We start from the raw sequence: 15,572 nt of genomic DNA on the forward strand, positions 1-15,572 counted from the left end.
GAAAGAACCATGAAAGAGAATGTTGTCCAGGTGAGGTTTATTTCTCAGAACTAAATTCCTACCAGGTATCATTTGGTTTCCTGTAAATAGAACCATGTACAAGCCAAGAGACTTAGGAAGGCAGAAAATGATCATGAGCACTGAAATAATGGCTTTTAAATGAGTAGCACTGATGTTTTTCTCTTGTTCAAAGACCAGCACGAGGAACACTGACCTCGAGATTACAGAATCCCTATGTGGTGTTTTTTGCTGTTGTCTCAGGGGTGATAATCCTGGCAGTTGTGGTAGCTCTACTGATTCACTTTTTAGCTTTTGGTAAGTACCAGATGATTAAAAGTGTCACTTCTCAGACTAAATAACTAAATATACATTCAGATTAAAAGTTTGGCATTCCTTGAACTCTAACCATTTGTGACAAAACGGGTGGACCTGAAGAATATTATGCTAAGTGAATAAGTTAGATAAAGAAAAATATCCTATCATTGGACTCATACTCGGAATCCAAAGAACAAAATAAATGAACAAACAAAACAGAAACAGAATCATAGGTACATAGAACAACTTGATGGTTGCCAGATAGGAGAGGGTTGGGGGTCTGAGGAAAACAAGATGAAGGGATGGAGTACAAATTGGTAGTTACAAAATAGTCATGGGGATGTAAAGTTAAGCATAGGGTATGTAGTCAATATATTATATACCTATGTGTAGTACCAGGTGGGTACTGGAATTATGAGGGAGATCACTTTCTAAATTACTTAATTATCTAACCACTCTGCTGTACACTTGAAACTAATATAAAAAAAGTTTGCCATTTTTAGTCATCAGTTTTATCTCTGTTATATATAAAATAATTACATTTTCAGATATTACTAAATATATGTTTGTTTCTATATTTTCCCTCAATCTAAATTTCTTTGCCTTTTATCTTTTAGCCTTTTTTAGTATAATAAACATTATTACCCAAAAAGGAGCAGTCTAGCCAAAGGAAAAAAAACTTTTTATAATTTTCTGATACTAGAATTTGCCTGTTTTGTTTTTTCATTAATACCATGATTTTCTTTTCCATTTAATAACCTGATAAAATTATAAAAATAAAATGTTTTTTAAAGAACCTTAAGTTTCAACCCTAAAATTTGGATGCACCTAAGTACTTGTTAATTCATAATCTGTCTCCTGAAAACTCAGTTTTAGTAGCATAACAATTATAACAGGAGATGAATTTGCACTTAAGTAGAAGAAAGGGGTAAAAGCACTTTAAAAAGAAATCTATTTTTTAATTTTATTTAACTTTTTCATTATTACCTCACAAAAATATAGGAAACATGGACAAGAAACAAATAATATAAAGAATGCATATATCGTGTTCATTCATAAACAAGTTTCCTTAATATCTCAGAGAATATTCTTTCAGATGTTTTAATGTAGATAAGATGTGTCAAATTTCACTAGATAAGATACACTATAATCTGCCTCCTTTACTTAAAAATACACTTTGAGGTTATTTTTTTATTTCAGCTATAATTCTGTTAACTCCTTTAAAACGGGCATGGGGATTTGTGTGTAGATGTGGGGGGGGGGGTGTGAGTGTGGAGAGCGAGAGAACACAATATATTGTGCGCATTAGTGCAAATGGGCAACAATGCTTAATTGTGTGGAGGTTGAAAAACTCCCAATGGTGCAATGCAATTGCCAATATTAGAAAAAGCAAGTACCTAGGAAGAATCTTTTTACCCAATCTAATTAAAAGTTGTGGCTAAATTTTGCTTTTGACTAGATTTTGCTATCAAGTCACCTGGGGTCAAATATGTTTAAGGTGAATTACGTAGGTAGGCAAAAGAAATATAAAGCTTCAGATTTGATTATTGTATTTTGACTCTTTTTTAAAAAGATTTTATTTATTTTATTTTTAGAGAGAGGGTAAAGGAGGGAGAAAGAAAGGGAGAGAAATATCCAGGTGCGGCTGCCTCTCACACTCTCCCTACTGGGGACCTGGCCCACAACCAGGCATGTGTCCCGACTGGGAATTGCACCAGCGACCCTTCGGTTCCCAGGCCCACACTCAATCCACTGAGTCATACCAGCCAGGCTATTTTTCACTCTTAATGGCACTGTATTGTCATACTCAAACACAAAGGGAGGAATTTAGGTAACTCCTTTTCGAAGTGTATCCCAGTGACCACTTACGGACCTAGAGAGACTTGTCCTTCTGCTACGAAAGACTACACTACCCTTTCCTCAGGCTCTGCAAATCCTTGCTGCCATTGGGTTATTTCTCTGCATAAATTATATACATGAATGACCAAAAGGAAGTAGAGACTTTTTTTCTGAGACAGATTAGGTGATGTTCACATGCGTAATGTCTCTAAGATGTATACAGTATGTTGTAGAGATTTTTATTCCCTTCAGAAAGGCAAACAGGTCCTTTGAAAGACACTTTTCGATGGAAATAATTCACATTGGACAACCAGATTAGATATCATTAGAAGAGTTATTTTCTAGCTTAGTCCAGAAAATTAATGGCAAGTCATGAATTCCCCTGAGAAATTATTTGAAATAATTTTTAAACTATTTATAATTACTTTAGGTTATTCCATGATGACAAATAAATAATAGCATATTATAGGTATTCATTAATATTTTTGAATAGACCTATAATTATAAATCTTCCCAAAATATAGTGGAATGAAAATTATGATCCTTCTGAACAATTTAATTTCTCAAGTAATACTTTTCTAATTTTCCTACAATTTTACAGTCACAGTTTTGCTGATCTTTTTTAAAACTAAAAGAAAACAATTTTATTATGGATACACTTATATTAAGTTTTGAGTATTTTTTCTTTTAAGGGAACCAAAATAATTTAATCATATATAATAGCCTCCCATAATCCTAAATAAACTAAAGATTAAAGTACTTAGTAATGTAAGACTGATTCTGCTTTTTCTTTGTTTTACAGATAAAAAATCTTACTTTTGCCATAGCAGCTTTCAAATCCTAAATGTTAACTATACTGATCAGTTAAATTCACCAGCTACACAGCAATATAGGGCTTTGAGTGGAAGAATTGAATCTGTGGTAAGTCAATATTTGTCTTCATCCTTTACTCCATCATAAAGGAAGATAACAAACCTAATATTTTTGAAAATTTTGCAATTGCTAGATGCTCTACATATTTTTCTACCTTGAATAGTGGAAGATGTGTTTCTTCATGCTTTTTCCAAGTTACTCTGCTGGTATACTTGTTCTTATTCACATTTCCTTAAGTCATGAATGAAAAGTCTTAGAAGGGTCACAACTAAACACATATTTTATGTGATCATGCCTTCAAGACTGGAAGTCTATTGTTTGTGCAAGTTGAGCATTTATTATGCTCTCCTTGAGACTGACTTTTAAAATCCTTTTCATTTGAGTTTAGTTCTTTTTTCCTTATCCAACAAAACACACAGCAGGCACATATTAGAAGACACGTTTGCCTACCAATAATAACATTGTTTGGCCAACAGCACCCTTTGGCTCAATGATCAATAGACATAGAAACTATGCATAGGAAGCTGCAACTTTCACTGAAAGAGGCCCATAGACTGCCCACCTCACAAATGGATCCTTAGCATTCTCTTATCACCACATACCAGGGTCTTGCCTTCAGCCCTGCAGAGCCAGAGTTGACCAGTCTCCAGGTTGCTTAATTACCCTTACAGTTTTTTTTAAAAAATCCTAAGAATGTATGCCTTTTCCAGGTGGCTCAGTTGGTTGGAGCATCATCACATACACTGAGGTTGCACTTTGGAGCCCTGGTCAGGGCACAGACTGAGTGGCAGGCTAGACCTCCCAGTCAGGGTACATATTGGAGGCAACCAACTGAGGTTTCTCTCTCTTCTCTCCCCCTCCCTGCTCCTCCCTTCTCCCTCCTGTATTCTGTTCTCTCTTTCTCTCTCTCCTTTCCTCTCTCTCTCAAATCAACTTTAAAAAAGCATATCCTTGGATGAGGAGCATATACTCGGGTAAGAATTTTTTAAATTATTAAGTATAAAAAATATTAAATATTCCCTAATCAAGCTTGTTATTCTTATTCTTTAAAGTAAATCAAAATGCATTTATACACCTTGTTATTAAAATAAAAGTATTTTCAGTACTGACTCTTGTTATAAAGATAATATACAAACATAGAAACTTCAGTGTATTTAAGAAATATAAAGAAGGAAGAAATATGCACAAAATCTCAACATTCAGATATATCCACTGTTAACATTTTGATGTTCCAGGTATCTTTCTATGCAAACTGAATACATGATATATGCTGAGGCAGGTATAATTATCTGTCAACAAAATCAGAATATATATGCTAGTTTATCTACTTGTCTCCCCAAAATATGTTAAGATCAATAAATTTAGAAATACACTATTTTAAATAACTAAGCAGTTTTATAGTGTGTAGATGTATAATATTTTATATAACCAGTCCTTTATTGACAAAGTTTTAAATTGTTCCCAGCTTTTCACTATTATATTCAACATTCTGATAAACTCCTTTGTTTATACACCCTTGCACATTCACATGATTGTATTTTGGGGATATATTTCCAGAAGCGGAATTTTCAGAGTATGGCACCTACGTTTTTTTCTCTAGAGATTTTTTAATCTTTTGTTTTTATTGTAGAAGCATTTTAAATTTACAGAAAAGTTATAAAGGTAATATGGAGGTGTCTTATACATCACACCCATGCTCATCACACTCATCAACATAACATCTTACATACAATAGTGCAGTTGTTAGCCTTATTGAGCCAGTATTGATACCCTATTATTAATCAGATGCCTTATCTTATTCAATTTACTTAGTCTTACTCAATGTACTTCTCTGTTCCCTGGTCCCATCCAGAGCACCACATTCCATTTAGTTGTCTCATCTCCTCAGGCCCTTGTATACTATGACAGTTTCAGAGATTTTCCTTGTTTTTTTCTACCTTGACAGCTTTGAGGAGTACCAACCAGGTATTTTGCAGAATGTCCATAACCAGGGTTTTTCTGCTGTTTTTCTCATGGTTAGAGCAAGGTGACGGGTTTAGGGGGGAAGACCACTGAGGAACAGTGTCATTTTCATTACATCATATGAAGGGGGTACAAATTATTAATGTGACTCATCACTGTTTACCTTGATCACCTGGCTGAAGTAGTGTATGTCAGATCTTTTTACTCCCTCCCTTTTCCACACCAGACTCTTTGGAAGAAAGACACCATGTGTAGGTCACACGTTAAGAATGAAGGAGTAAACAGTTATGCTTTGAATATTTGAAAAATATTTAAAGTTCTTTCATTTGTCTATTTCCACATATATTTGTTTATTCAAGCACCTTTTTATACCAACATAGTATAGTCTATGCATTTTAAAGATTTATCTTAATATCTAGATTGCACTCCAGAAATGCCTCAGTTGACATTCTCACCAGTTGTATATGAGTATACACAAGTGCTCTTATTTCTCCACAGCATTAACACTAGACGTTTAATTGTAAACATTTTAATAATAGTAAAAAGTAATATCTCCTTTTGATTTGTATTTATTTGATTACTAGTAAAATTTAATCTGTCTTTATATATGAATAGGTCATCTTCATAATTTTATTTTTGAATTTTTTGGTCATGACCTTGCCCATTTTCTTATTGCATGAACATTTTTCTTTTTTATATAATCTTGGGGGAAAAACTTTATCTGAATATTAAAATTTAGCTGTCATTCATGTTGCATGTGTTTCCCTGATATATAATTTAACTTTCAGTCTTGTATGTAATATAGGATTTTTTATGCCCAGTAGATTTAATATTTTTACATAGTTAAAATATTTGTTTTTAATGATTTCTTACTTTTGTGCCAGTAAAAAATGTTTTTCTCCACTTCGAATATTCTAATGTATTCACTCACATTTTCTTTTTACACTTTTATTATTTCTGTTTTTATAATTTTCTCTTTGATTCATCTGGAGTTTATTTTACAGTAAGGTAGAGATCCAGCTTTTTCCTACTACCACCGAAACTCTATGTTAAATAGTGCAATTGATTTCTTTTTCATGCTACCTTTATCATATGCTAAATTCTTCCTTCCCTTCTTTCTGTACTCTACTCTTTTTAAATGATTAATCTTGCCTGCACCAATACCAAACTATTTATAGTGCTGTGGCTTTTTAATATATTTAAACACCTGGGACAGCAAGATCTCCCTTGAAATTCCTTGGATGTATGACTTTCCCAATCTTATTTGCCCTTCTGTCAAAACACTTTAAATATTTAAAATATTATATGAATAATACTTTAATATGGTGTTTATAGTTTACATAGCACTTTCATGTGTATTATTTAACCTTCAATTCATAACGGCCATATGAATTAATAAATTATTTTTATAGTCAGGTAAGCACAGGTTGTGAGATTAATAACCGTCAAAGGCCGGTCAACTAGAAAGTGGTAGAACCAGAAGTCAAACCAAGGCCTGCTGACCGCAAATCCAGGAACCATGCCGTTTCCCGATGGCCCTACATGTGCTATCATTATCCTTGTCCCACAGACAACACTGAATTACTTAATAAGCCGTGAAATCATCCTAGAACCTTCTATTATACAAAGCAATTCACTTCTTTATGGTTCTCAGTTTACTGATCTGTAAAATAAAGTTGTTGGGCTAAATGTTTTTCTAGTACTTTCTAACTCCAAAAGGCTGTGATTTTTGTGATTTCCATAAGATGTATTCATACCATCCACTCACCTGTTTTTCTTAGCCTGCCTCTCTGTCCCCTCCTCTGTATGCGTTACAGGTTCGCCCTCCCCTACACTGCCTGTAAACGTTAAAACTAACACGAGGCTTTGACCTACACCGCCCTCTCCTCTCACACTGTTTTCTAACCATAGATGATCTCACTCGTGATCTGACTTCAACCAAATTTATATGCTAATGACTCACTCTCACTCCAGCCTGGGCTTTTCTTTTATACTTCATACCTTTCACCCAATTGTCAGCTCGACATCTCTACTGTTTTAAAAATCTCAAATACATCATGTCCCCAAACCCAACCCATGATCTTCTCGCACCATCCTAGCCTTACCTTCTTCCAGCAATCCTAGTCCCATTAATGATAATACCATTTCTCCAGTTTTTCAGAGCAAGAACATAAAATTCATCCTTGTCGCCCTTATTCTCTGTCATTCCAAATATCAAATTCCTTACCAAGTCTTGTAAGTTTTAAGCCCCATATTTGCCTCAAATTCATTCCTCTCTGTCTGTGCTACAACCATGTCCTTCCAAGACATCACCTCTATTCTGGAGAACTAAAATAACACCATAACTAATTTGCATTATTTCTTCCCTAAAACTGATATCCATATGCATCAAGAGATACTGTTCTCGAACGGCAAATCTGATTGTATTTCCCTCTTGTTTAAAACACTTCAGAGACTCCCATTATTTATGATAAGGACCAAATGCTGCATGGTCTGGCCTTTCCCATCACGCTAGTCTCTTTGCTCTCTATGCTACATACTTGCACTGGCCTTCTTTTATTCCTTAAACACAACCTGTTTCCACTGCAGGACTTTGCATGTGCCATTCCCTCCACCAGTGGGGTTTTCCTTCCTCTTCAACCAGCTAACTCTGCTTCTTCCTGAAGATATCCATCAGCGCCATAAGAATTTCCTTTAGGAAGCTTCTCTAATTTCATGGACTGGATCTAATTCCTCTCTGTAATGCTACACTTACCACATTTTACTTAAATGTGGATGATAATTTTATGTGTGCCTATCTTCCCCCATTAGATGTAAGCTCCATGAGGGCAAGGATTGTTCATTTCCTCTCACCATTGTATCCCAGTACTTGATACAGGGGAATGGAGCCCAAGAAGTACTCAATAACTGTTGTTGAAAGACTGATAAATGAATGAAGCTGTTTAGAAATAATGGAAGCACCAGTTTGCAAAATGCATGTATCAAAGTGTGAATGCTGACTGAATGGGTCTCTCCAACTAAAACAAGAAATTTCAGTTAGGATTCATTCTGGGATCAACAGAACCATCGAAATGCTCATTTGGTATCAGGGGTCGTATTGCAATAGATTCTGCAAGCAATTGCAACTTTCCCCAAAATATACATAATGGAATTAACATAAAAAAACAAGGACACAGGAAAAGAAAGAAAGTAGTATCAATTTGAATTCATCTTACCATATCACTTACACTATCAGGGATTTTTGGTAAAATTTATCTGTCAAGCATTGATTGTTGGCCTGATGCCTAAAAGAGATTTTGGCACATACTTGACATTTAAATATTTGTTGAATGAATACATAAATGATGAATTCTATCTGTTAATTCTTGTGCCAAGTCCTAGGAACACAAAGTAAAGATACTGCAGTCAAGGTGGAGCTCACAGTGGTCTGCAAAATAAAGGTTTTCAGCCCAGAAAGGGATTCACAACTTATTGGAGTGATGAAAGAAAATACACAAACACCACTCTACAGCTATTTTCCCCTTAAAGAATTTTTAAAAAACCAGAAAAGAAAGAAACTTAGTTTTTTGTTACTATTTAACAAATGGATTGACACTGGCACCTTGTTTGGTTGTAGGTCAGCTGGCTGGGCATGCGCTTATATGAAGATATCTTGAGAGAAGAGGGGGAGGGGAGTAACACTAGAAAGGACTGACTCCAGCACACATTTACCTGCTCTAGTAGATTTCAGTGATCTGCAGTTTCCACTGGATTTAAAAACTATATTTTCTAGTTCTCAAAGTAAACTGTATCTCCCCAAAATCAATCAATACTCAATAAACATCCCCCAAATCAAAATCAGTAGGAATTCTACAAAACACAAATTTTAAAACATGGATAAGATAACCCTAATATGCAAGTACAGTAGCAAACAAGTGAGTGAACAGAGAGGTAATGTCAGAACTGATACTCTTCCACTCTGGACCAGGAGAAGCAACAACTTAGGTAAAGCAATATGCTTCTTAGGAGTTATTTTATAAGGAACATGAATTATTTTGATAAAACAGGCTCATTATTATTAAAAATGTTCAAGGCCTCTCTAGGGAAAAAAGTTATTTTGTCAAACAACTGGTTTAAAAGAGTAATATTCTATAGTGTAATAGAGGTTGCATAAACTTTACAATTTTGAGAAGAATTAGCTTCACAACCTCTCTTAATATGACATTCAGCATGCTACCTAATTTCCCTACCTTCATCTTTGCATTCCACCTCCACCTTGGAGCAACCTCACACTGCAAGTGAGTGGAATCCACCCCCTATTATGAATGAAACCTTACTACATCTGATCCTGCAACTTGGGGTAACTGTTCTAGTCCCAGAACCACTCCAAGTTTATTGTAAAACTAAACTTTATACCTGAAGAGGCCCATCCTTGCTGGATCTGAGCAATGATTCCGGGAAATAGCTAAGGTCAGGTTAGGAAATTACCAACTGATGATAAAAATCCTCTGATGCTCAGACACTGATCAGAAATAGCAAGGAAAAGACTGCCCTTGACTGCTTTCCTCATTTCTCTTTCAAGATCTCCATTGCTAAACATTTTAAGCTTGTTCTACCCCTTTAAAAAAGGTTGTGCAAGGGTTATACAATGTAAATTGCATCAGTGGACTTCCCTAATGTTGGCTAGGTTCCTACCCCAACCCCTAGGAAAAGCCATCAAATCACATAAAATGGTCTCTCAATGAATAAAGCACCTGGTGTGTTTAGAATAGCTTCTGGTGAAGACCTACCCTGCCCACTATCATCTGTGTGTAATAAATAAAGAAAAGGACCTCATCAAAAGTTGCATAAACTGGTTAAATCAATCCCACATGTTTAGACATGCAATTAAGCTAAACTGAGCTGAACTAATACCGCAAGTCCCTAATTCTCATTAGTAAATCCCACTTTGCAAGATTTGGGAGAAACGACTAAGGAGAGGAAAAACTGTAATTACAGAGAGGTTTTCCCCCCCATTTCTTTCTACAGATTACTACAACATTCAAAGAATCAGATTTAAGAAACCAGTTCATCAGAGTTCATGTTGTCAAACTGAGGTGAGTGGAACTACATGAAAGGTGTGTAAACTTGGATGTCCATTTGACTTTTGTTCACAGCACAGATAACAAATGAAACATTCGCACAATTCACTGCAATATTTTGAAAATAGTATCGAGGGCAGCTTTTAAAACAATGCCAAAACAAAAATAAAACATGCCAGATATGACCTATTTACCTACTAATGGAAATAACCATGATTAATTCTCAGCAGGAAAAGGCAGAGAGGAAGGAGCGATTTGCGTGTAGGTGCAGTAGGTAGGTAGGGCTGTCCTGTTGTATAAACCCAGTGGATACCCCTCACAATGCAGCACACAGGGCCCTCTGCAGCTGTGCAGTGCTGTGGCCCTGGGCATATGTATCCAAGACCGGAAGACTCTAATCAACATCAAAGGTGGCTTACCCAAGCACACCTTTGTGTGCTTGGAACACTGTAACAAAAAGGGTGCTGTGGCAAATCCAAGCATGTCTGTCACGAACTAATAATAGAGAAAGTAGCAGCATGCACGCTAGCTCTTTGCCCTTCCTGCCTTAGTTGATTTTGTACCTACTCACGTAATGTGATAAAACAAGCAATCACAACTAAAACACTCACGCTCTACTGACCCTACCACAGATGCCTCAAATACCCACATTGCTCAATCCTGCAACTAGTATGCAAAAGTTCTTTGAAAGAAAAACAATTATTTAATTCTTCTCAAATACTAACACCACAATAAAATTAATTTTTCTCATTTTCTGTAGTCACCTAAAAAGTACCCAGCAGAACAGAGCTCTGGTCAGATAAGTTTTGTTGAGGCATCAGAGGAGTAGAAAGAATCCATGAAAAAGTCTTTTCCAAAGAGCACTTCAGTGCACATTCACCTCAGTACCTTTTTGCGAAAGTCCCTGTACCAGCTGCTAGTCTCCAAACATGTAGGACTGCAAGGGGCTATCTGTGTTTTCTCACCTTTTATTCACTTCCCCCTTACCACTTAATCCCCCACAATCTCAATTCTGACCCATCACAAAATGCTAATTGTTCTTGCTCAGTTGAACAATAACATCCAAATAACAAACCCCAAAGAAATCATGCCAGTCCTCTCTTTGGATTTCTCAACAGTATGTGGCACTGTTGGACTTTCAATCCTCCTTGGAATAGTACCATCGTGTGGTTCCTATAAACCTGCACACCCCTGGTTTTTTTCTTACCTCTCCACTTCTATTTTCTTTGCTGGTTCTCATTCCTTCTCTGTATATTCCTCAAATGTTGTTGAATGTCAGACTGCACTACAGGCCTCTCATCTTCTCAGTGTCCCTTCATTTCATTCAGTGGCTTCATTGCCACCTATATGCTGATTATTCTCAAGGTCGTATCTCTGGAACTTTATTCTCATACACAGCCATCTACTCAATATCATCATGTGTATATCTTGCAGACAACTCAACTTTAACATGTCCAGACCCGAACCTATCATCTGCTCCCACCAAATGTTATTCTTCTAGTGTTGCTTACCTCTGTTAATGGCAAAACCTTCAACCTAGTTGCTGAAGAAAGAAATATGAGAGTCGTCTTTAATTCCTGTCTTTCCTTGCTCTACATTATACATGTATCAAAGATATATGTATTCTACATATATACAACATAAATGTATATGTATATCTCTCCTTAAGACATTTTATTTATTTACATGGGTATGTATAAAAATACTAAACCTCCCTTTATCTGACTTCCTTGTACCATCTCTATGTTCTTGACTCACTACAACACTTCTTTCAGTTCTTCACTCTCCCTAACCCCAAGGCCTTCATATAAACTATTTCCCTGACTGAACCAAGCAAACACACACACACAGATACTTTTTCTTCTTTCTGTACCTCAAATTCCCTGTTAATGGAGAATTTGAGATACAGAAAGCCAAAAAATAAGGAGATGATTTCCCTCAAAAAGCCTACTTTTATTCACAATTCCCAAGAGAAAGTGGCATGTCTCTTTGATAGGGGTGTCATAAAGATCAAATAAATTAGTATGTGTTTGAGCATCTATTTACATCATTCACTAAAGATCACTCTCCTTTGAACTGCATATTCATCTTTTCCATTTTCTGTTGTTATTCTTTTTCTTTTTTAATATCTTTTTAAATTTAATTATTTTTTAAATACAGTTTTCTGCCTTTTACTCCCATCCCAGCCCACCCCCGCCCTGTGCTCCCCACCTCCTTCCCATTTCCACCCCCCTTAGTTGTTGTCCATGTGTTCTTTATACTAATTCCTCTAAATTCCTCCCATTTCCCCCCTGAAATTCCCTCCCCTCTCCCCTTTGGTCGCTGTCCCCCTGTTCTCGATTTCAGGATCTTTGTTTTTATTTTGCTTGCTTATTCGTTTTATAGTTTAGCTTCCTTTTAAAGGCATCCAAAAAAAGGCATAGATCATATGGTATTTGTCTTTTAACACCTGGCTTATTTCACTCAGCATGCTTTCCAGTTCCATTCATGCTGTTGCAAAGGATAAGAGTTCCTTCTTTCTTTCTGCTGCATAGAATTCCATTGTGTATATGTACCATAATTTTCTGATCCATTCATGTACTGATGGGCACCTAGGTTGCTTCCAGCTCTTAGCTATTGTAAATTGTGCTGCTATGAACATTGGGGTGCATAGGTTCTTTTGCATTGGTGTTTTAGGGTTCTTAGGATATAATCCCAGCAGAGGAATTGCTGGGTCAAAAGGCAGGTCCATTTTTAGTTTTCTGAGAAAAGTCCATACTGTTTCCCATAATGATTGTACCAGTCTGTAATCCCACCAACAGTGAACTAAGGTCCCCTTTTCCCCACAACCTCTCCAACATTTGTTGTTTGTTGCTTTGTTTATGATAGCCATTCTGACAACTGTAAAGTGGTATCTCATTGTGGTTTTAATTTGCATCTCTCTGATAGCTAGCGATATTGAGCACCTTTTCATGTGTCTCTGGATCCTCTGTATGTCCTCCTTGCAGAAGTGTCTGTTCAAGTCCTTTCCCCATTTTTTAATTGGGTTAGTTGTTTTCTTACAGTGAAGTCATGTGAGTTCTTTGTATATTTTGGAGATTAAACCTTTGTCTGAGGTATCATTGGCAAATATGTTTTCCCATACAGTTGGTTGTCTTTTTATTTTAATGCTGTTTTCTTTAGCTGCGCAGAAGCTTTTTATTTTGATGAGATCCCATTTGTTTATTCTTTCCTTTATAGTCCTTGCTCTAGGGGACATATCAGTAAAAATGTTGCTGCGTGAAATATCTGAGATTTTCCTGCCAATGTTCTCCTCTAGGACTTTAATGGTGTCATGGCTTATATTTAAGTCTTTTATCCACCTTGAATTTATTTTGGTGTATGATGTAAGTTGGTGCTCGAGTTTCATTTTTTTGCATGTAGCTGTCCAGTTCTCCCAACACCATTTGTTGAAGAGGCTATCTTTACCCCATTTTATGATACTGCCCCCTTTGTCGAATATTAATTGACTGTAGAGATTTGGGTTTATTTCTGGGTTCTCTATTCTGTTCCATTGGTCTATGTGCCTGTTTTTATGCCAGTACCAGGCTGTTTTGATTACAGTGGCCTTGTAATACAGTTTGATATCAGGTATTGTGATCCCTCCTACTTTGTTCTTCTTTCTTAACATTGCAGCTGCTATTCGGGGTCTTTTATGGTTCCATATAAATTTTTGAAGTGTTTGTTCTATGTCTGTGAAATATGCCATTGGTACTTTAATAGGTATTGCATTGAATCTGTAAATTGCTTTGGGTAGTATGGACATTTTGATGATGTTAATTCTTCCAATCCATGAACACGGTATACGTCTCCATTTGTTTGTGTCTTCTTTGATTTCTTTCTTCAAGGTTGTGTAGTTTTCTGCATATAGGTCTTTTACCTCCTTGGTTAGGTTTATTCCCAGATATTTTATTTTTGTTTTTGCTATATCAAGTGGGATTTTTTTCTTGAATTCTGCTTCTGCTGATTCATTGTTAGTATACAAACATGCCTTTGGTTTCTGGATATTGACTTTGTAACCCACTGTTTTGCCAAATTCATTTATTACTTCGAGTAGTTTTGGGGTAGAGTCTATAGAACTTTCCATGTACACTATCATGTCATCTGCAAACAATGCCAGTTTTGTTTCCTCTTTTCTGATTTGGAAGCCTTTTTTTAAAAAAAGATTTTATTCATTTATCTTTAGAGGAGAAGGGAAGGAGAGAAGGAGAGAAATATCAGTGTGTGGTTGCCTCTCATGGGTCCCCTGCTGGGAACTGGCCTGCAGCCCAGGCATGTGCCCTGACTGGGAATCAAACCATGATTGTGTGGTTTGCAGGCCCACACTCAATCCACTGAGCTACACCACCCAGGGCCAATTTTGATGCCTTTTATTTCATATTCTTGTCTGATTGCTGTGGCTTAAACTTCCAATACTATATAGAATAGAAATGGTGAAAAAATCTTTTTAAAAAAGCCCTGTTGGTGTAGCTCAATGGATTGAGTGCGGGCTTGTCAACCAGACAGTCATGGTTTGATTTCCAGACAGGGCACCTGCCTGTGTTGCAGGCCAGTTCCCACCAGGGGACACACCAGAGGCAACCATACATTGATATTTCTCTCGCTCTCTCCTTCCCTTCCCCTCTAAAAGATAAATAAATATATCTTTAAAAAAAGAAGTGGTGAAAGTGGACAACCTTGCCTTGTTCCTGATCTTAGTGGAAAAGATTTTAGTTTTTGCCCATTGAGTATGATGTTGGCTGTAGGTCTCTCATACATGGTCTTTATTATATTGAAGAATGCTCCCTCTATTTCCACTTTGCTAGTGCCTTTATCATAAATGGGTGTTGTACCTTATCAAAAGCTTTTTCCTCATTTATTGATATGATCATGTGATTTTTGTCTTTGCTTTTGTTTATGTGATGTATTACATTTACTGATTTGTGAATATTGAACCATCCTTACATCCCTGGGATGAATCCCACTTGGTCATGGTGAATGATCTTTTTGATGTATTGTTGGATGTGATTTGCCAATATTTTGTTGAGGATTTTAGCGTCTATGTTCATCAGCAATATTGGACTGAAGTTTTCTTTTTTGTTGTGTCTCTACCCGGTTTTGGAATTAGGATGATGCTGGCTTCATAAAAAGAATTGGGGAGTTTTCCCTCCTTTTGGATTTTTTGGAATAGTCTGTGAAGAATAGGGGTTAGCTCTTCCTTAAAAGCTTTGCAGAATTCTCCTGTGAAACCGTCTGGTCCAGGGCTTTTATGTGATGGGAGTTTTTTGATTACTTCTTCAATTTCATCTGCTGTTATTGGCCTGTTCAGGTTTCTGCTTCTTTTTCATTGAGTTTTGGAAGATTATATTTTTCTAGAAATTTGTCCATTCACCTAGATTTTCAAATTTCTTGGCATACAGTTCTTCATAATAATTTCTTACAATCCCTTCTATTTCTGTGGTATCAGTTGTAATCTCTCCTCTTTCATTTCTGATTGTGTTTATTTGGGTCCTCTCTCTTCCTTTC

The 15,572-nt window shown here is 36.3% G+C and overlaps 1 protein-coding gene across 1 annotated transcript in view; it reads left to right on the forward strand.

Annotated features, from left to right (window-relative positions):
• TMPRSS11D (transmembrane serine protease 11D) overlaps positions 1–15,572 on the forward strand; it is a 51,211-nt gene that overhangs the window by 11,928 nt on the left and 23,711 nt on the right. The window contains exons 2-4 of the mRNA XM_037042072.1: positions 194–315; positions 2,957–3,075; positions 9,997–10,064. Of these exons, the coding sequence (XP_036897967.1) occupies positions 194–315; positions 2,957–3,075; positions 9,997–10,064 (309 nt within the window). The remainder of the gene's footprint in view (positions 1–193; positions 316–2,956; positions 3,076–9,996; positions 10,065–15,572) is intronic.

The sequence above is a fragment of the Sturnira hondurensis genome, unplaced genomic scaffold (assembly GCF_014824575.4).
Source record: "Sturnira hondurensis isolate 20B ecotype Veracruz unplaced genomic scaffold, ASM1482457v3 Scaffold0000566, whole genome shotgun sequence".
In the NCBI taxonomy this organism is placed as follows: Eukaryota; Metazoa; Chordata; class Mammalia; order Chiroptera; family Phyllostomidae; genus Sturnira; species Sturnira hondurensis.